The sequence below is a fragment of the Aulonocara stuartgranti genome (assembly GCF_965226115.1).
Source record: "Aulonocara stuartgranti genome assembly, chromosome: 15".
In the NCBI taxonomy this organism is placed as follows: Eukaryota; Metazoa; Chordata; class Actinopteri; order Cichliformes; family Cichlidae; genus Aulonocara; species Aulonocara stuartgranti.
In genome coordinates, this window is record NC_138951.1 from 20,223,773 (window position 1) to 20,247,008 (window position 23,236).

The following is a 23,236-nucleotide window of genomic DNA, read 5'->3' on the forward strand; positions in this document are numbered from 1 at the left end:
TAAGAGACTAATCTCCAAGGCCTTTGAATGACTTGGACACTTCTAAGGTCATGCCGAAATGGAGAGGCCCACTCTAAAGAGAAAATCCTTTACACTAGCAGCAGAGGAAGTGTTTCTGCAGATGGGCCTAAAGTGGAATATCCTCTTCCTGTTCTCTTTCTTTCTCCTCACTGTGTCATCACACTTTCCATTTGAACCTTGACTTTCTTTAAATTATTGAAACCCACTATTTACCCGTGTCACTGTCAGGTATTTTCATACTCACTCCAAGGCACGTCTTTAACATCTCCGGTGCTGCACAGGTCCGCACGCTCATGCTTCTGACAAGGCGCAGGTAACAGGGTGTAATTTTAAAGCCATTATCGGACTCGTCACACCGTGCGACTGAACAGGTAATGATAATAATGATAGAGACGTGAAGCTGGAGGAAGAGGAAATAATGGAAGTCTTGATCACAAAGAGAGAGGAGAAAGGACAAGAACATAAAGAAAGGTGTATAATGTGGAGGTGATGTAACTTATAGTTTGGGAGAGGAACCCAGCACTAAAAACCTCTCCTTTCTAACAGCACTTGTCATACGTTGGAGGAAACTGCCAGCTGGGTACATATAATTAAAGTGACACTGACAAGCGGAAAGAGTGGGCCTGCATATCAAAATCAGTTTTTCAGCCTGTTCTTAAAGCTGGTTTAAGTGGGGTTGATCACTAGAGAGCAGAAACCAGTGGCTTAATAAATTTATTATAGTGATTTAAATTAGAAGGTGGATGCCAGGTTCTTGAAGCTACAGAGACAGACACATGTCCAAACAACATTTAGTCACCTTATTACAAAAATGCCCACATGGAGGGCAAACAGGGGTTACAAGGGGAGATTGTGATTCTCCCAGATTCATATCTTCTCACTTGCTCTCTGTTAAATCCTGAATTTGTTAAGTCCTCACATATATCAGCATGAATCATCAGGCCCCATCATGCCTTAAAGACCTCATAGCATCATGTTATCCCAGCAGAGGACTTTGCTGTCAAGCTACAGGCTGACATGTTCCTAGAGTTTCTAAAAGTAGAATGGGAGCCTTCAGCTTTCAGGCAACCAGCTCCTTCTTTAGTTTCTGGAGACATTCCTTCTGGTTTTATAAGATTAGGCTTAAAACTTTGCTTGTTTTTATAAAGTTTGTAGTTAGGGCTGGGTTAGGTAAGCCTGAACAATCCTTTAGTTATGGTGCTAGATGCTCAGACTGCTGGGAGGTTCCCATGATGTACTTCAATAACCTCTTTTCACTCCCGATGTGTTTACATGCCACTACTGTATCTCTCTCATACCTTGCAGAGTTTTTTTGGCTTGTTTGTTTGCTTTTTTCAGTTTTAACAGACATCTGCCCCTCTCTGACTCTGGTTCTGCTGGAGGTCTCTTCCTAAACGTCATCTTTTCCAAACGTCACCTTTGTAATCATAGGGACTGTCTGGCTAATATTGCAGGATCTTAACCTCACAGCATAAAGCATTTTAAGGCAACAGTTGAATTTACTGTACTACCTTCCAGATTATTTTTACCAGGTTTGTTTAGCCAAAAGAAAAGGGATTATTGGAATGCATGGAGTATTGGACTGTGTGCAAAAACACATGCTTTGTCACAGCAGCTCAAGCAGTCAGCAGAGACAGATTAAACCAGTATGAGACTGGAGAAAAGTTTTGATCAGGTGCCCTTTTTTGAGCATTTATCTTAAATATCCATGGCTTCAAACAAATCAAAAAAAAATTGTCAGGTTACTGCCAAACAGTTTCTTCTGATATGTTGCATATCTAGAAAATTCTTAGTCATCATGCTGCATTTTGACCAAATTTAGTCACAACTGTGGAGCCCCAGGAGTTAAACACAACATCGGGAGCGGCACCAAAATTGCCCTTTAGCCTGCTGCGTTTTCATTTCAGCTGCCTGCCAAGAACTGCAAAGATTAGGCAAATTAGCGTAATAAAGGATTAGAAAGTGACTTTGCTTGAAACATTGTTTTGCATACACAATACAAGAAGGATCATGCGCTTTGTAATTTATTGCAGTTAGACTGTGGAGTGTGAGTTGATAGGTAGCAGTCGCACACAGAGAAGGGAAAGAAGACTGAAATTACTTTAAAAACTGTTTTTTCTTTTTTCCACTTTTAATTCTTTGTGAGTATTTTACATTTAAAATAAACTATTATTCAATTTTACATTATGATAGTGCCATGTTTGCAACACCTTTCCACATAAAATCTGATACAGGTCTTTTGATTTCCACAGCAAAACAAATTTGAAATCCTTTAATCGACTTTTATTAATGTTTTTTTTTCCTTTATTTTTTTCACTGATATGCGTTCAGCCTTTATTAGAGTTCTGTCAGGTATTGTTTTTTGCCACCTTCTATTTTATTAAAGGGGTGTTAGTATCTGTAGTATCCTAAATCTGAATCTGCACCTGTGGTTTACTTGCTTTTATTATGTGATGGGCTGAAAAACCACTGAGAGCACATCCACGATTATAATGGTTGGCATTTAGCTGACACTCTTAACCAGAGCCAGCTACTATGATTTCATCCAAGTATTTTATGCAAATGATGACATACTCAATTAGAATTGAAACTGGAAGTTCAAACAAAAGAAGGAAAAATCGTCGCTTTTATGCTCGTCTTAGATTTTTTCATCTAGACAGAAATTATGCAACAGTGATGGGGAAGGCATTTGTTGAATAAATTATAACTCGGGGATCTCTGCTGCTTAACGCTGTCTGAAAAAATATCTCCACACCGCAGCTCTCCAGAAAGGCTCTCTCTTTTACATATTGTGATTTGAAGTGTTTGTATTTTATCCAAACAGCTGTGGCAGTGACTTGTGATGATTAAGTCATAGTTTCCATCCTCTCTCTGTTTATAATATATTAAAAAAATGTTTGCACAAATTTATTCCAATCGCACAGCTGTAATGCCGTTTGGCAGACTGCTGATGGTCTGTTTGAAGCGTGTGTCATCTCTCCTGATTGGCTGGTGCTGCTGTTCCTGTTTTTTGTTATTGAACTTGAGGAAGGCCGGGTACCGTTATCAGCTCAGAAACAAACTGTGTTCAGCTCCGTCCTCCTTTTTGCCTCACTTTAACATTATCACAGTTGACATTTAATCTCTGCACACCACAAACAACCTCAGACTCTGTTAATGATGCATGCATATGGATGAGGCTTTGCTGACCATCAGCAGGACGAATGCGAAAATGCTGCTCGGCTTGCTCAGCTCTGTGAAGGCTCACCAATAAAAAATAGCACGCACACACATACAGAGTGCTGTTGTTTATCTTGGATCACCGGTATTCCACATACACCGTGTCATGTGAGGATGATCTTTGGATGGCAGTGTGATCTAACCCAGAAGACAGATGGGGAGGCCTGTTTGTTTCTGTGTGTCTAAGTGAGTTTCACTCCTTTCTTTATCTGTGTGTTGCAGATCACGTGTCCGTGGGTGGCCTGGGTGACAGTTTCTATGAGTACCTGCTCAAGGCCTGGCTGATGTCTGACAAGACTGATGAGGAAGGCAAGAAGATGTACTACGATGCCCTGCAGGTACACACACTCACACACACAATGACACGCTTTTCAAAATGAGCTGAGGCGACTTTGACTGTTTGTGATTGAGGGGGGAAAAAAAGAAGTATTCAGAGTTTCAATCACAGACTTCACTGGAACTGCAGCACGTAGTAAAATGAGCTATCATTCAAGTGATAGTGGATCTCTTTATAAACAGATATCTGCAGGAACGTTTTACTTTTGCACCAGAAGCGTTCTGGTTTGGCGTTTTTTGTGTATTTGCGATTTAGGTGACCACATCGCAGCAAACCAAACGTGACACAAACTGTGTGTTTGTGTGAGTAACACCACTAATGCTAAGAGGTGATCTTTTTTTTTTTTTGAAATACATATATTTGGCACATAAATGACAAATATACAGTAGTTTATCCAACTAAATTTCCAAGTTTCCTTACAATCATATTCCTTTTTTTTTCTATCCAAATAACTGTTAAAAGAGTTACCTGTTAAATCTACTGTGTTTTTGTCTCTTTATTATAATAATAGTAACAAGAGCAAAATAAATATCTGTAACCTCTAAATAAAACCTGTGAGAATTACCTTTCAAAGTTTCGTCCTTGTTGTTCAGCTGTTGCTCTAAAAGTGTCTGTCCTGCTTTGGTAACTTTTGTAAACTCGAGCCAATCAAAATGTGGAACATTGTCTCATTATGTGGTACGAAGGGATGAAAACGAGGTGCAGTCTCACATAAACTGGGACACATCGTCAACCTTCTGTATTTGTAAAGAATGAGCAGCAGATGTAATGGGAAGGTTTGGCCCAGATATCGCTTATTTGTGGAAAAAAACTGCCATTGCGGCCAGAGGCCAAGTCAGCAAACAAGCCTGTGGGTTTCCGGACCGAGTGATTTTGATAATCACTCAATCATTTTTCAGGCAAAATGTCAAAAATACTGTCCAGGTTCATCCTTTAACTTAGAGGGATTTGCTGCCTTTTTCTGAATATTTGGGGTTTTAACTGCTGATGAAGATATTTGAACAATTTTTTTTTCCAATTAACTAGACAATTGTAAGATTTTGTGTTACAATAGTGCATGTTCATACAAAAGCTTAGGATAATGAGGTTGGTGTATACAGGTAATGCTGCTCAATACGCTCAGTTACAAACGTCTGTTTGTGAGGGCAGCCAATCAGAAGACAGTTGGCTTAAAGGGGGAGGAGCTAAACTGCTTGTTTAAAGCATGGAATGAACTGAGGGCCTGCACCAGGACCCAGTATAAGATAAATAAGGATTATTTTGAATAGTGAATCACGCAAAGCTGCTCTAGTAGTGTCCAAAAGTATAAATAAGTCTGTGTAGTACTAAATTAATTTTACAAAGTATTAGTCGTGATTCTATTTTCCAGTCTTTATCATGTGTTAGCACTTAGTGAGTAATGCAGACAGTATTGTGTATCTGCTTTGTATTTTATTGCTAATATATGGGGAATCCCGAGGTAACCTCTGGAAGGCTGTGAGTGTATTACACATACAGCCAGTGACCTCTAATTTGAGGCTGTTCTTGCTGAACTGACAGCATAAGGGTCTGTTTACAGATGGTGAACTGTGTGGATTTACTCTGGGGTTTTGCATCCTCCGTGCACCCTCTGAGTCATAATAAATGGTTGTTGGGTAATAGCGGAAAACAAGCATGAGGCCATCTTTTGATATTGAAAAGTGGCCTTTTTGTTGTATTTATTTCTGTCTAGCTTTGAAGCTTTGCAAGTGTTACTTGTTGCCTCTGTAGTTTTATGCTAAAATATGCTATTTCACAGATTTAATTTTAGTCTAAAGTGGAGAGTTTTGTGATTTTTATCTCAAGTAATATAATCTTCAGGAGCTTGATACAGAGTTTGAGCAGATGGAAGGATGACACAGCTGACAGGACTACTGCTGAATAACAAAAGACACAACTACAGTAACAACAGCACTCGTAAACCCAAAGGATAGATGACACACGCACAGACAGACACACGGAGACAGCTTTTCTCTGTTAGAACAAATTGTCAACTTAAGTTGAGGTGACAAGCGACGGGTCTCAGCTGGAGAAAGCTGATTGTCCGTCTGTCTTTCTGTGGCACACTGGGAGCGAATATATTACACAGCGACTAAAATTCAGACTTAAACACGCTGGGATAGTTTACCCATAATCCCTCTTGATCTTTGAGGATTATGGGCATTCTTGTTTTATTTGTCAAGGAGAGGCTCGGGAGGAAGAAGCAGCAGGAGGTCTATCAAAGTCACAACAAAACAGAAAAAGGAATAACTTTTACTTTTTGCACAATTTGTGCTCCTTAAAGGGTCTGTAAATAGAAAAATACAAGGTTTTTCATTTTGGAGGACTACTTATCCATTAGAGATAACAACTGGAACCAACACAAATCAGTAACTCTTAAGATGATTTAGTTGTAGTTTTTCAATCATATCTAGCAATCTAGTCTTTGGTGATGAAGGTAAATCACAGCCACAAGCATTTCTATATTTCCCAATGGGATTGACATGTTTTGTTATCTGCAGATATCTTCTGAGACTGAGTATAAGGAGGAAATTATTATGACATATTATGACTAGAAAGAAATGTTTGTGCACAGCTTCAAGCATATGTTTTCTCATGTGCTCAGGGGTCATCCCAGATCTCTGGCGGTATCAATTGTAGCCTCGTTATAACAGTTTCAGTCTAATACAATTGATTTTCCCAAGGGGCCACATGAGAGACTGGGACTGTTGTTGAAGGCGACACGAATAAGATGAACTCTCTTATGCTCAGTGTGAATTTTATCCCTTTAGAAGCTTATTGGTCTATAGAGATAAATCGGTATAAAGAAATCAGATAGTTATTGGGCATACCTGAAGTTAGCTAATTTATGCGGGCCTCCACAACAGTCCCAGTTTCTCATGTGGCCTCTTGGGAAAATTAATTGCCCACCTCTGATCTAAAAGCTCAAAGTGGATTTTTGTTGTTCAGTGATTCAAATTAAAGCAGGTGAAGCTATGAAGACGCCGATTTGCCGCACTGGCATCCACCTGTCAGTCAAATAAGCCATTAATAATGGATAAATTCAACCCATGATATTATATTACCATGGTCACTTTCTAGAGTCTTAGGTGAGCCTGCAGTTTAGGCACATCTGTGTTGACTGTTAATGTTCTCTTCCTCATCTTTAAGGTGCGACAACAGTCACATATTTTAACCAAAGCTAACACGTTTGTAATCTGCGTTTCTTTCAGGCAATAGAAACCAACCTGATGAGGAAGTCAACCAATGGGCTGACCTACATAGCGGAGTGGAAGGGGGGGCTTCTGGAGCATAAGATGGGCCACCTGACCTGTTTTGCAGGCGGCATGATCGCTCTGGGTGCTGATGGGGCGCCCGGTGACAAGACTGGCCACCAGATGGAGCAGGCAGCGGAGATCGCTCGCACCTGTCACGAGTCTTATGCCAGGACAAGTAAACAGACACTCCACTTCATCTTTTTGCCCCACTTCTGATTTGGTTTGTTAAGCGTAGATGCATTTCATTGTAGAAGTGAATCTGTTGACATAAATGGTAAATGGCCTGTATTTGTATAGCGCTTTACTAGTCCCTAAGGACCCCAAAGCACTTTACACATCCAGCCATCCACACATTCACACACTGGTGATGGCAAGCTACATTGTAGCCACAGCCACTGACAGAGGCGAGGCTGCCACCGGGCCCTCTGACCCCCACCAGTAGGCAACAGGTGAAGTGTCTTGCCCAAGGACACAACAACCGAGACTGTCCAAGCAGGGGCTCGAACCAGCAACCTTCCGATTACAAGGCGAACTCCCAACTCTTGAGCCACGATCGCCCCATAACATGTGTAGATTTCTGAATATGGCTCAATCCAAACGATTACTACTCTCCAAATTATCTTTCATGTCAGGTTTTTGAATGCTGTCCATGCACTGTTCATTTTTTTTAATCAAGACACTCAAATTAGTGCTTACTGAGGGGAAAGTGCTTTTAGACTCATTTAAAATTCTCATTTTTAATCAATGCCATATTTTAAGAGGATGCAGTTTTTTCCCTTTTTCCTCTTAATTCAGATAATTGTATTTATCTCCCTCATTTAAATGCATCCTTAGGTCGTGTTCTGAGTCATCGTGATTTGAATGCAGTTCTGGAGAAACCTCACCGCTAGCAGTTGAATAGCATTATTCTTTTCAGTGACCACTGACCTCTAAGTTAGTGGTGTTGCTCTGCACAGCATCTACATATATTACTTATTTACTTACTTACATATTAGTTTACTTTATGTAAATATATGGATAAATAATAAAAACAAAGTGAAAGGGAAGAAAACCAGGCATGTTCACTATTCTGTAAGCCTTACATCATGTGGTTTTCCATACATGTGCAAACATGCAAAATATATAAATATGCTGAAAAACACGGTTCTGTTCTTCATCTCTGAACATTTTCTTGTCTTGTTCTTGTCTTTTGCAGCTTTGAAACTCGGACCAGAGGCTTTCCGTTTCGATGGCGGCGTTGAGGCCATCGCCACCCGCCAGAACGAGAAGTATTTCATCCTCCGTCCTGAGGTCATTGAGACCTACATGTACATGTGGAGGTTTACCCATGACCCCAAATACAGAGAGTGGGGCTGGGAGGCTGTACAGGTAAAATATCTTTCTATGAAAACGAAGATTGTGTTAATTTGAGAAAAACTGGAGACAAAATTCTGAAAGGAAAAGTAAAGTTTTTCTATTTAAAAATCCATAAATTGCCTGTAAAAACAAAAACAAAAAAACCTCACACAAGGTCACTCATGATTTAGTGAATAATCCTCCCTAAGGTTCAGTGATTTATGTCACCAGTCACCGATGGCCTTCTTTGTCTCCCTCTCCCTCCGTGCTGTCCGTCTCCATCACCGTCTCTCATTCAGGCCTTGGAGCAGCACTGTAGAGTCGACGGAGGCTACAGCGGCATCAGAGATGTCTACGCTTCATCTCCAAACTACGACGACGTGCAGCAGAGCTTCTACTTGGCCGAGACGCTCAAGTAAGACACAAACTGAACACCCTTCACTTCTGTCCTCTTATGATTGTGCTGTCATTGCATTTTATGGTGTGACTAGGACCCTGCAGCCCCGAACTGACAGAGATGTCAAGCCCCACACAGACACACACAGGTTGTCATTCATTCACACTAAGCTCCAGGGAAGAGTGTCACACACTTCCTGAAATTGAGGGACTTTTGTAGCTGTACAAAATAAGTAAAGTACATTTTAGGCCCAAAATTGCAAGCTACTGCAAGACGGAAAAAATATTAGGTTCACAAATGAGGCAGAAATAGAGGGGAAAGTGTTTAAAGCAGAATCTTTAGGTCTTTTTGCTTTTAGCAGATAGTTTAATATGGATTTCTTAGGAGGAAGAATGTGGGACAGAGGGAAAGAGGGACAACTTGAAGTGTTAAAAAAAAAGTTGGACTCAAACTGTGAACAGTGGGATTACATAGCTGTTGCTGTTATACCTGGACAGCCCAACATTGTAACCAGAGTATCTACAGGTCCTTAAAACACATTTGGTATCAAATTGTCCTAATGTTGTTTTCACTGTTTATGTTTTTACAGATTATAAATGTGCTGTTTTCAGAATAGGCCAGAATCCAATTCACAGTGAAATTCAGAGGTCAGAGGCAGAGAGAAAAGCCGTGAATCACAGTTAACCTAGTTATAGTATAAACCAAAGATTTAGCTTTCTGTATTTAATGAATATGAAGTAGAGGAATATCAGCTGTAAGGATTTTACTTATTTATTAATAAATAACTACAAAGAAGTACTAAGAAATATGTACAAAGGAAGACTGCAGTACAGGGTTAAAAATAAAATGCAACAAAGTACAAACCTTAATTCTCTCAGCAGTAGGCTATAAAAAAGAGCTTTCTTCTTCTATTGCCCCAGACTGTGCAACTCAGTAAAATGCACTGTCATTCCTATAACAATTAAACCAGATGATTTCTTATAGACTGGTTATGTTTAATCAAAAAAAAGTGCATTTTTTGGCATAAAAGATGACATGAAGGAGAACCAAAGTGACTTACCAGTGGCAAAGATCTTGCTGTACTGCTGTAACACCAGTAGCATCTACAAGCTTAAGCCTCATTTATACGCTGTTGTGGACAGACAGCTGGAGATATAAACAACTTCAAGGTCTCATTTATGTTATTCTTTTTAAAGTCCAATTGAAGTCCACTCCCTCATGCACATGCATAGTTTTCATTCTGCCTGAAATATTTGTCAAAGCGGAGCTAAATTGATGAATTTGGAGTTAAACAGCAGAGCTGGTTACGTGGGATGAATTTACATTTTAAAAAAAGCCAAAACAAACAAGAAATATTGTGTCTAGAGAAAAGCTGTAAGACATCTGTCATCTCTCATTTAGTCCTAAATATTTAGTAGCTTGTAATTCCAGGACTCAAAAAAGCTTCCTTTTGGTTAGTTTTCTTTGTCAGAAGTGGGATGCGGTCAACACCAAAGGCTTAATGTGGATGGTTTACTGTTATGTGGCTCAATTCCGTGTCTTGTCTTGGTTAGAGTTGACATTTCGGGTGTGAATGTCATATTTGTGCCCTCCTCTTTTTGCTCTTCTGGAGTAAAAAACACTCAAACGCAGCTGGGACTTTCTATCCTGTAGATGACAAAGAGGCTTTTAGAGTTACTGGTAAACCAGAGTATATTCATCTTTTTTCATTTCAACATCTGTTTTGCATTCCCGAAACAGTCCAAAGCTAAACTAGGATGATTTCTCCTCTGGGACGTATAATAACATGAAAAGAATTGGATACAAACGTGCAGAACTTGTTCTGAATAAAAGAATATTTTGCAGCATTATAAATAAACTTCCTCTTCACGACTGAAAACGGTGCCTTGATACATTAGATCTGAAATAGCAGAAATCTAGTAGAGAAAGCCAGAAACTGTGAAAAACACCGCATGTCCTTACACACCACAGGCAGCACGCCGTCTCACTTTTTTCTTAATACATGGCTGATATTTTTACTTAACTGCCCTTATGTGCACGTCTCAGTTTGAATGTGTTAATGTGTGCGTGAGGGTGTGAGCGTTTGAGTGTGCAGCCAAAAAATGGCTCTTTAAACGTGTTGTCAGCCACGCAGTATGATGTCTGGTGGCTAATAGGGCTTTCTCTCGCCTCTCCAGCTGTGCTCAAGAAGACAAGTCTGTTTAAAGCACGAGGAAAAGTCTCGGCTACAGCTTAACATGGGTGGAAGCGTGTGGTCATGCACTCTGCTGTGTGTGTTTGTGTTTACTTTGTGTGTCTGACTATGCAAAGGAGGAACAAGGAGAGCATTCAGTGTTAGTGTCATTATGAAACATTGGGTCAGTAGTGCCAGAGTCAGGTAAGTAGTAGTAGCAGCTACACAAGAGTTATTCATTACATGTTCTTTTCAGGTACTTTTATAGTATTTTGCTCAAAGTTGCAGCTTCTAGTTAATGTATTTTTTTATGGATGTAACACAATCAACCATTCACAGCGTAGAACTATGCTAAAATTAAAGCTTAAAAGAGCCGGGGAATCAAGGCTGAAAATTCTGCATTCATTGCTCCTGTTAATCGAACATGGTTGTAGGGCACGGTTTTCTGACCAGTTATCCATTTTTACATGAATATTTTTAAGTTGCCTGAAGCAAATAAAGAAAAATGTTCAAGGCGAATTTAAAATCAGCTGTCAGAGACTCAGCAGCATTGAGAAAGCGCGCACAGGCTGTAAAATAGCTTAGTGCAGTTGAGCTTTAGAGCTGATACGACTGGTGATCAGATATCAATACTGTGGCTTCAGGTCTCTGCTGATGCCGAGTGACAATCTGACAGGAGTGTAAAATTATGCCAAGGGTCACACTAGAATATAAACAGGACAACAATGTCCTCGTGACGAGGAAAATTCGGTGGTTTGCATTGAATGTTTTTGCTGTTGGCGACCGATTGCAAGTAGTTATGGCAACCAGCTGTGTTTTACACACATATGATGATCACAAACAGACTGATCGCAGACTGACTCTGTCTTATTCCCACTTTTATCACCGTCTCAGCCCTGATTCCCATCTACAAAGCAAACAATTCACACAGCACACGTATCCAAACACTTTTTTTAGTGTGACTGTAGCATAAAACTCTTGTTCAGCTTAACATTAAACATCCAAAATGGTCCTTTGTGCGAGTTCTTTCTACTGATCATCAATCACGCTGGGTCTTCTTTTACTGCTCTGTCTGAGGGCACGTCTTTACTGCCCGTCTCTTACACGCCAACAGCTCACAAAAACAAAAAATAAGATGATATGATGAATACAGCTTAGGTTAAGTGCACCAAAAGCTTCCCAGCAACTGTTACAACAAAACATAATGAATGAGCGATAGAGGGAGAGAGGCCAAAGCCTCATCGTCTGAGCTTTTCTGCTAGTATCAGCTCATGGTGACCACAGTTTGAGGTTAAGTCACAGATTTCAGAGGAAGAGCCAACAGTTTCTATGCCCACACGACATATAAGAGTGTGCAAATGAACCCCCGCCTGCCACAAACAGATTCTGAATCTGTGGTATTATGGCACATGTTTTAAATGCTGCTAAGAACTGTTTTTAAGTTTTGTGGAAATGTAATGAGGACTCTTCAAAGGCTTTAAGATTCAATGTATGGAGTACATACATTACAAGTACAAGTATTACAGTTACATTACAGTACAAGTATGGAGAGAAGGACCCTTTGGTTGTTCTCTAAAGAGCATTAAAGCTGTTGAGAGTTATGTTTTTTGTTTTGTTTTGTTTTTTTCACAGTACAATATTCATTTTTTATTAAGCAATTAAGCTTTAAAGTTGAATGGAATGCATTTATTAAAGGCACAAGATACCAAATCAATACATTGATTTCCCACATCTGATATCAGCGTTTCTCACAGTTACCATTAACGTCAGCATGAATGTCTTCATTACTGTGTTCATCTGCTGATTATTGTTCAAATTACATCCTTAATTGACAAGAAAGAGTTTAAAATATACATTACAGGTTTCCACAGCTTCCCTAATGTTTAGTATTTGATCATGTGAGACAAATATAATAACATAAAATCAAAACCTGTGTGCATGCATGAAGCAGTGGACTTCATGGATGGACTGATTAAAGACCAAAGTTTCTATTCGCCTCTTTCTCCCGAGCCTCATGCAGATTTATCATCCTCTCCGTTTCCTTTACTCCCTTAGAAATGATATCAGCCACTCCTCCATCTCCCCCTCCTCCTCCACCTCTATCATTTTTTTCCCTCCCCACATACCAGACAGCTGTTGACAGGAAGTCAAGGTTATCCTAACAGAGTCTTATGGGGGCGAAGTGCCATCCAATCCAGCTTTTATTTTATAGGCAGTATATTTTAACAAGCGTCACCTCTACTCCTGATTAAAACACTCACGGACACAGAAACCAACACAGCCAAAGTGTCCGACTTCCTTCTCAGATCAGTTTGTAGAGATTTATTTTTCCTCTTCATCGACATAAAAGGGAGAGCTGGCTATTTGTCTAGGCAAGTGGAACAGAAAAGAAAAAAGTGTCTCTGAATGCTAATGTGTTATTAGCATTTTCTCACATTAAAGGCCCCCCACAGACAACTGGAAGGCAGAATAACTGCGTAACTGACCACGAGCCTGGACACTAACATAATAATTACCCCATCGGTCAGGCAACTGAAACAGACCTCGGCAGACACAGAAAATATCAATCCCATTTAGCTGCGAACCCACAAGTCTAATCCTCCTAATGTGACTCGGGGACTCTGGCATCTTCCAGCATTCATCTTCCCGATGCTGCCAAGGACGCCGTCGTACTTCACACTCCTGTCTGCCTTCAATCACTCGCTGCTGTCTGCTTGTTTGGCTGGCAGGCAAGCAGAGGAGGATGGGGACTCGTCCTGGAGTTTGAAGGCTTCGTGGACAACCAGCTTCTCTACTGAGTCATTATTTCATCCTTAGCTCACGCTTTCTTTTTAAGCTCGTCCCTTTTCTTCAGCTCCATTGTTTAAATTTTCATTTGCGACCAGTTGAAAACAAATCGTTTGTTTTTCACTCAACATGATGAAATCTGATAAGACGCCACAGGACCGCCAGCTGTCCTGAAACTCTTTCAATTTGCTTATCACTCCTTTGATGGATAATAATATTTCAGGGCCGTTTCATAACAGGGCGGTTTGATGACAGCGAAGCACAAAAATTGCATGACTTCAAGTTTCATAAACCAGTCTGAAATAGAGTCGCACCCATTCTTCGCTTTCAGTTCCACATCGGTCTCATCACAGCTTTGGCGAAACCATCGAATAAATATTGCAAAAGCTGAAATGCTCAGGAGTAAACTGTTTTTATTTTATTTTATTTTATTTTATTTTGATTTCCATAACTCTCATAAAGAAATCAAGGAGGGAATTGAAGCGCATTTAAACAGTTTATGAATAATGAATTCGGGTGGGACCACAGCACAGTCACAAACATTACTTTATTTTGGATCATTTATGCTAAGTTTGCTGCAACATTTCGTAGTTTAGCAACTTGATCTGACCCCTTCTTCTCTCCCACAGGTATCTCTACCTCCTCTTCTCTGAGGATGACCACCTACCATTCGAACACTGGGTCTTCAATACCGAGGCTCACCCCCTGCCCGTCATAAGGAAGGATAAAACGGACAGACCCAACGAAGTGGAGTAACGGACCTGCCTGCACCGACGCCCAGAAACGTGTGAGAACCTCGATCCTGTATACTGAGCCTCCAGCTGTCTGAAACTGTTGAGCCGCTTGGAGCCCTGAGTGGTTACAGATCAGACTTCACCTGATATTGTTGATGGGCTCAAAACTGAACCCACTTGTGCTGGAGCCGGGTTCTCGCTGGAGACTCCAGGGGTTTTTGTTTTGTTTTCCTTCACTTGATTTTTTTTTCTTCTTCTCTGGTTGAGTCCAAAGGCTGACCCAAAGCAACATATGTACTGCTGAATAACATGATAGCTCATCAAAATGTAGACATAATAATTTGAATCAAGATCTAAAGAAAAAAAAAAGGCTGTTTATTTCACTCCTCGGTTTGACTTCCTTCGCTTTTCTGTTCATTTGGAGGGACAGTGTGACCAGCTATCACTTTATTCATCAGTTTAATTGTTGCTAGTAGCCATTTTTGATGAGGAGGAGGACGCTGACAGTCATTCACCACTGATATGAACTACCATGGAGCCCGAGTGTTTGGGCACCACACCAAGGAAAAGCTCCCCACTGAGGATCACAAGGCTGGCTGGCCGCGTGAACGGACGCTCAATTCCCTTCACATGTGTCGTCTTTTACCTGCTGCTCTACCACAACAACATCTGAATAGGAACTAGGAACCGGTCTTTCCTGCACCGACTTGAGTGTTTCATAGTGTCGTCAGAGAACTGCTGGTTTTCTTAAAAAAAGAATAGAAAAAAAGGAAAGCCACAGCACAACCCGAGCCTCTTTTTATAAACCTAACCGACTCTTCTTCCTCCTTCCTTTCTCTTGAGTTGGATGTGACAAATGACGACCAGCCGCACCAGCTCATTACCTGCCAGTAACTCCACTTTCTCCCCACGAGGTTTACACAAAGCCATCCTCCTCCTCCTCCTTATTCTTCTTCTGCTTTTCATCTGCATCTTTGACCCGCTTTTAGATTTCTTTCTCCTTTTCATATGTGCTCTGGGGGTTCGACCAGCACAGGTTTTTTTAAAAACTGAATCAGAATTCGTTCGACAGTTTTTCTCCATTTACTGAAAAATAAAATACACATTTTTTCTTTCTTCCTTTTAAACACTGAAAAGAGCATGAACCAAAAGAAAAAAAAGGAACATTTGCCTCAGTCTGATGGAGCGTTCAACCACTTTTCACAGTCTTACTCCAAAGATGATGTCTGCACAGCTGTAATGGAGCATGGAGATTAGTTGGAGTGCGGATGAAAGCTGTAGAAAGAATTAGGTACTGATTAGGTCCTGACATTCAACAGAAATCTTCTGAAAATGCTAATATCCTCACAATTGACCATGTGTATGCATTAAAAATTTAGCTTCCAGGCTCTCTACAAGAGGAAACTGATTTATTACAGTCCTCTGTAATCCTTGTGCATCAGTCGAGCCCTCGTCCTCTTCTTCACCGCGGTGTTGCTTCTTCCTGTTTCCGTCCTCCAGGTCCGCGTAGGGCAGCCTGTAGGATCTTCCCTCCTCTGTGAGGAGACGCCGTCGCTCGACTCTTCTATAACTATCCACCTTCACACACACAAGAAGCCATACTACTGCAACGCAGCTTCACCGTGCTGTCGTTAACGGGTTTTTTTGTTTCGTTTTTTTTCATCCTCCACTCACATGTAGAGTTTGTGACCGTGTTTGCTGCTTTTGTATCTTCAGAGTCGCGCTCGCCTGGTCATTTTAGTTTAATTTCACAGTGAAGACTTCTCCCGATGCCACACAGGAACCAGATTTAATCCAGTTTAGTCTTCGATCTAGTGCCTTCGCTGTAGAGAAGGAGGGAGAAAGCAGCTCTCGCAAACACAAAAAGCAGTTTCAAAGCAGTATTGCAGCTTTAACTAAGAGCTCCCATTGCTCTGATGAGGATTATAATAAATCTAGACATGGATTAAAGGATGATAACTGCTTTTTAATTTGACGTTTGGAGTAAGTTGGGCTTGATAAATGGCTCAAGAGTTGGTAGGAACTTGGGCTTTGTTGTGCTAAGAGGGAGATCAGAACACCAAAGTCCTGAGTTCAGAATTAAAATCGAAAATAAGTCCTATGCGCTTTACTTTTTCCATCTCCAGAGTCTGCGTCTCTGTTGGGAATCGCAGTCTAATCATTTGAGACCTGTGCAGGGCTCAGTCAACACATATTTGTTTGGCTATACTGACATCTAGTGGTAAGTCTAAATATTACAGTCTAAATAACCGTAGTCTGATAAGTCAACAGCTACTTCTATGTCCATAAAAGTATTTACAGCTCAACAAACAAGGAAAGGGAAAACAAGCACTGTTGTACTTTGAGCCTTTATATTGAATATTTGATGGAGCGAGGGCCTAGCTCATAGAACTGCACATTCAGTTCTGCTTATCCTCCAAATGAGCTTTAAACTGACAGATGGTGAGTCATTAGAAAGTTCAGTCAACAACAGGATGACTGCTGAGCTGATTTATTTGTTCTGGCTGAGCGGCGCTTGTGCAGGTTATTTTTCTCAGCAGGTTAAAGAACATTTGCCCCAGGTGTCTCAGAGCAGGTAAATCAGTCTGTAAGGATTTCAGAATCAGTGCTTTCTGTTTTTTTTCTTGTTTCGTCATCAGTTCTGCATCTTCCAGCTTACCTGCAGTGTTGTTTTATCCATCTAGATTTTTTTGGTGTGAGTCCTCCAGTTTTGGAGAACATACAGTCAAGAGGAAAACATCATGGGTTTATGTGCACTTCTTTCAGCACGTTTAATGGGCACAGTTTGATGAAAAAGAAATACATGAAACCGCTCACAAGAATGTTTGTAGAGTTTTGTGGATTCATAAAAGGTTTATCCCCAAAAGTTGATTCTGTTCATCTGGACGTAGCGTTTTCAGTGGGGGAAACGTTTCGTCACTCATCCAAGTGGCTTCTTCAGTCTCAGCTGACTGCAGGTTTCTCCAGTGTTATAAACAGTACATAAGATTGGGGAAACCACAGTTAGCTGAGACTGAGGAAGTCACTTGGGTGAGTGACGAAACGTTTCCCCCACTGAAAACGCTACGTCCAGATGAACAGAATCAACTTTTGGGGATTTACTTACTTGGATGATTGAGCATGCATCAAGACATAAAAAACTCAATATTCAAGAAAGGGCAGAAATCTCTACAGCCAATATCTACAAAAACAGTCGGCTAACAACAAAATAATCTAGATGGATGAATAGCACTACAGCACTACTTCTCTCCCTTTAGAAGAGCCCATCTTTCCCGATTCAGTGCCCAAGCATTCAGAATTTTTTACTTCCTGCCACCTCAAAATCGCCACTATTCACAAAAGATGAAGCTTTGACAAACCATACCACAGTCCTGTGTTTGCACGATGCTAAACTCCCAGATTTTTTTTATTTTGTTTGGAAAAGTAAAGCCCAAAATGCTCAAGCCCCGGTTTTTACCAACACTGACATATCGTTTCTTATTCTCTGAGCTGTGACCAATCTCTTCATGTTCTTTCTGTCACTGTACAGACGGCAGAGCTTACTGTTTGGTTTAGTTAGAGTGGCATTTATTACCCACGTGATGGTGTATTGTTGTAATTCTGCTGATTGTGTTAATTTATTCTGTGCTAGAGAACATAGGAAACATTGGGAGCCGACCCCTAGGTGGCGCTGTGGGTTTTTAATTGGATTAGAGACAAAGACTGGCAGAGAGAAAGCTTCACAGCTGTGTGCTGGTCTGTTGGGTTTTAAAGAGCTGGCACCTTTACAGAACAACAGAAAAAAGGGGCGAAGGAACCACCTGGGAGTTGATGGGAAAACCTATAGGGAGCCGCATGAATGTACCATCCAATGTGAAGCGAAGAATATTTTGTTTGTATTTTTGTCTTTGTTCGCTTCAGTGTGCTTTGTTATGTTTGTTTTTTGGGTTATTTGGGGGGTCGCTTTGTTTTGGGGTTTTGTTTTTTGGGGGCTTTCTGGTATCTTCCACAGAAAGTGGAAGCCAGGCGTGCAGACAGGAAAAGGTTTGAGAGCAAAACAGATGGAGAGCTGCTTAATGTAGCTGTTTATGTGGGAAATGACCAAATCTATCACATGAGGTTTATTTCTACACTGTAGGGACATTTTTTGTTGTTTTTCTCTGGATGTGACAAAAAAACATAAAAAGAGTTAAAGACATAAAGTGTTCGTTGTACAGTAGAGTGTTAGCACACTGTGCAGCTTTATATGAAACCACAGAAACCAGTGAGAGCTGAAAACAGCACGGTTAAACTATGTAAACATCGCTGTCTGATGGCTGCTGATCAAAGTAACAAAATTCTGCTTCATCCATGTTTTGGGTTCAGTGGGACGGGCTCGCGAATCTTCATCCGACAAGTTTGGCAATAGAGACGTCAATTAATTGAAACAGAAAGCCTCTAATGAGGGAACGTGTGATTATTTTCTTCTGATTTCTTGTTTTTATTTTTATTCCTTTTTATGTTGCTGTATGAAAAAGATGAAAACTACAGGAAATTTGTACTTTACTGGTAGTAAATGTTAAGATACTGAACAGTGACAGTTATCAGCTGGCTGGGTTTAATTTGTAATCGATTACTTTGATCTCTGCCGACTGCTGTGACAGGCTCCGACTACACGATATGTTATAATGTGTCAGATTAGATTTTAAATTCAAAATATTATGCTTTACTTATTGGCTACGCCCACAGGCACGGAGGCCTAGAAATTCGTCAGCTACCACCTAGAAACCTAGAAGCTTTGTATTCCCTGAGTGGTTGGTGGAGATTGTAGACAGTGATGAGGTGAAACTGATCGCCATGGTTGCCTGTAGTTTTTATGGAAGACACTGGCGTGTCTGCAAACACTCTTAGACTACTTTCTGCGCTCTAGTGAAACGGTGAGAAAGGGCAGCACAAACCAGAAACATAGACCGTAATTTCCCTTCAAAGTAGTAAAAGCTCCAACTGTCAAGCTCGACTTTTATTTTGAAAAAAAATGTTCTCCGTTTTTGGGTTGAGTGACTTTTTTTTTTTTGCTAGCAAGTGTTTGCAGACAGGTCAGTATCTTCCGTGCAAGCGATGTGACTACAACAATGTGACCAAAGAAATCACAAGGATGTTTTGTTTCACCCCAAGTCCGTTACGGCAGATGGCAGATGGCTGCCCTTCCCTGAGCCCGGTTCAGCCGGGTTTTCTTCCTGTTAAAAGGGAGTTTTTCCTTCCCACTGTTTCCAAGTGCTGGGTTTTCTCTGTATTAGTTGTCTCTGTACAAAAAAACTGAATTAAATTGAATCCGGGGCACTAATGTGAATCATTTCTATCTATCAAAAGACTCTAAAATATTAGAGCGAAAACTCCAACAATCAAAGAGTCTCTTATGAGCAAGCACTAGGTGACAGTGGAAAGGAAAAACTGCATTTTAACAGGAAGAAACCTCCGGTAGAACCAGGCTCTTTAATGATGCAGACTTTGGGAGAAAGAAGATAAAAGTTAACGACGTGTAGCAGTGGTATCTAAAAACATGGTGAGAAGAGGTCTGTGGACACAAAATACTTCTTTTTGAAACCAGAGAGGTCGCCCCCTGATGGCCATTAGAAAGAAGGCAGGATTAGCCTCACTTTTAAGGTCTTGGCGTTATTTTTTATTTATTTCTTTTACACTTTCTGCAGTCAGGACGTGGTGAGGCATTCTTTCGTCCATAACGCCAGTTCTTGTTCCCGAGTTCAACTTCTCGCTGATGTCGTGTAGTCTGAACCTGGCATTGGCCGTTCACATTGATCCTGATGGTTTTAGATACTCTATGTACTTGGCATTTAAGACCTGCAGCTAACAGCCCGAGTATTTTCTCTATCACGTCATTCCCTAAGATGGTCAAGTTACAGTCTAACATGTAAATATCTTCTTGAGGTCAAGAATACCCTGTGACAGTCCTGAACCCACAAAAATGTCCAGTGTGCAGTTAGATAAAAGAGAGAAAAGAGTTAAGGCTACGTTTCACCATTAAGGTACTGATATCTCTCTGATGTGATTTAAGTTATTTAAAATTTCCGATGATTTCTGTCCGGTTACAGATCAAAACATTTAATGGTGTGTGGGTTATACTTTCTTTTCTTTTTTTTAAGCCTCAGGTAAATATGATCGTTAATAGAGATTTGAATGGGTGAGATTTCGTGATATTTTCAGCAGTCATTTGCAGCATTTTGAGGAGTAATCTCCCAACAGGGAAATTTGCTTTCCAGGCATTAGTTGAACGCAGTATACATATGATTATAAATGTTGTTGTTGTCGATTTTTAAGCCCTGTGTGCAGACTTTTGTTTTGAAGGTTTGTATTCTTAGAAACATTTGACCCAATTAGACTTAAAGGGCTCAGTCCCAGCTTTTTCTTCCAAAAAATTTAGTTTCTCTTCTGCTCGTGTCCACCTGGATTTTTATCATTTTAACATTTTTTCTCTCTCTCTTATTTGACACTGAACTGGTCGTTTCACTACCTGCAAAAGGAGATCTGGAGAATGTATTTGGTTTCTGATGTTTGCTTTAGCTTCACGTTGTGTGACATCAGGCTTTTGTTCATTCTCACATGCAGACTTTTTTTTTATCTGTTGTTTTCATGATTAAGCTGAAATGTCTTTGGTGATTTTATGATTATTGTGTTGACGGTCTGTTGCTTTCCAATGCCTTTCTATTAGTGAATATTAAAGGAGAATTACACCAGTTTCAGGAGTTCAAACCAAAGTCAGTCAGTCCTCTTTGAATATACACCACCTTAAACGTCTCATACAGACCACACTGACATTTGTTTTTCATGGTGGTACACGACCACTAGAAATGACTGGAACTCAATCTGAATTCCTGCAAATGGTCGTAAATCTCCTTTAAAGGGTTTAAACGTGTGAACCTCAGAAATGTATCTGTACAAAATATTGCTGATAATCTTTCCATTGCACATAGTTTACTTTGCATTTATATGCAATATTTTAATTTTGTGGGGAAATCTGTTTTATTGTGTTAATATTATAATTATTGAGTAAAAATGTAAATATTCCATTCCGGCAAACTGGCTGCTTGACATTTATATAAAAATCTCCTGAGCTTATGGATTAAGATGATATTAATGAGCAGCAGACTTTTTAATAAACTATATTTGTTACACTTCTATTGTGAATAAAAAATCTTTTAATATGTGGTTTCTTTGGATTTGTACTGTGTTATTTTAATCTACAGACCTGTTGTGGAATTTATTGGATTTGTGATATGAATTTAAAACCTGTGCTAAAAATTTGTCTGGGCTGCGAACACAAAACTACTTTCAGATTTAGAGCTCTAAACGTGTCTTTTCAGAATAAGAGCATGGTATTAATGTGTTCATTGGGATACTTAAGTAGATGGATCCCCTCTGTCAAACTTTTTACATCAAATTATGGCCTTACAATCAGTTGCAGCAGAAACTGGATCTCACTAGAACAGGCAACATTTTTTTAGGCTTCTGTCCAATTTTCGTGAGCCTGTGAACGGTGTAAATTGTAGCTTCTCTTTCCTGTTCTTGGCTGACAGGAGTGCCACCCGGTGTGGTCTTCTGCTGTTCTAGCCTGTCTGCTTCAAGGTTTTGTGCATTCGTACTCGTTCCTCGCTGTACCTTGAGTGTAACAAGTGGTTATTTGTTGCCTTCCTCTTGAAGCAGTCTGGCCATTTTCTAATGTCAACAAAACATTATCATCCACTCTGTTTCCTCTTTTTCAGACCATACTTCTCTAAACTGTAGACATAGTTGTGTGGGAAAGTCGCAGCAGTTTCTGAAATACTCAGATCAACCCAACACCACCAACAACCGTCCCGCGTCCAATCATTTAAACCAACTTTCTTCCCGTTCCTCATGCTCCATTTGAGGTGTCTACATGTCTAAATGCTTTGAGTTGCAGACATATGGTTGGCTGACTAGGTGTTTGTCTGAAGGATCGTGGGCTTTGGACTTTGCGTTTTGTCGCCACAATGCTGGTGGTGGAAGAAATTTAAGTTACTGCTATCTACTGTGGTTACACATATCTGCTAATTATTAGACTAATAAAATGCTGGAATTCCACTCAATGAATAAAACCGAAGCACATACATCTTGGAGGCCAGACACTACACAGCTGGACAAACATTAAAAAGCTTTCACAGCACATTAGTGGCTCCTAACTGGAAACTTGTGACAAATGCTTAGTGTCGTGCTTTAGCCCAGCCTGTAGCTGGTGAAGATGCAGAGAGGTGTTGGAAAGTTGCATCAGCAGGACAGGTGGATACTAACAGTTCACTCAAAACTGGGCCACACAGATGCATTTTGGGCTGCTGTAGCTGCTTCTTTCTGCATGCTTTCACAGAGGAATGAGACTGATCATCACTACCACAGCAGAGGGGCCACTGTATCATTTCCACCCCCCACAACACTCGACTTATGCCTTAACACTCATCAGGGTAACCTCTTACAGAAAAAGGTTCTGCCTATAAGTGTCTTGAAGCTTGATGTGCACTACAAAAATATGCTTTGTTAGACAACATGCTTCCTACACCAATGAGTTCCTTTTGTAAATGGTCATTAAGGCTACAAAAACCAAGGGCGTCATATTAACAAACCTGGGCTCAGTTTAGGCTTTAGGGTGTCTCCTTTTTAATGTAATTATGAGTTCAGTGAGATTGTTGAGTTTAGACCTGTGTGTGTGTGTTTAATTGGGGTATAAGAAGCTTTTTGTGGATTTATAAAAATGAACTTTTAAAAAAAAAGGTGCTGAAGTCCATCTCACCTGCTGATTACTGAACTGTGTCCAACCTTGAATTCCACCTATTGAGCAACTGATGAGGCCACAGAAAACAAGCAATCAAACAAGTGTAAAAAGGATAAGAAACAAAACTTTCATCACAATGTGTGAGAGAGGGACTGAACACAATCACAAGGAAAACTGAAGCCTAAAACTCAGCACGATGC

The 23,236-nt window shown here is 40.3% G+C and overlaps 1 protein-coding gene across 1 annotated transcript in view; it reads left to right on the forward strand.

Annotated features, from left to right (window-relative positions):
- Positions 1-21,456, forward strand: part of man1a1 (mannosidase, alpha, class 1A, member 1) — a 165,103-nt gene extending 143,647 nt beyond the window's left edge. The window contains exons 8-12 of the mRNA XM_082504948.1: positions 3,463-3,578; positions 6,808-7,027; positions 8,048-8,220; positions 8,487-8,602; positions 14,174-21,456. Coding sequence (XP_082361074.1) covers positions 3,463-3,578; positions 6,808-7,027; positions 8,048-8,220; positions 8,487-8,602; positions 14,174-14,300 — 752 coding nt within the window. The 3' untranslated portion in view covers positions 14,301-21,456. The remainder of the gene's footprint in view (positions 1-3,462; positions 3,579-6,807; positions 7,028-8,047; positions 8,221-8,486; positions 8,603-14,173) is intronic.
- Positions 21,457-23,236: the final 1,780 nt, after the last annotated feature.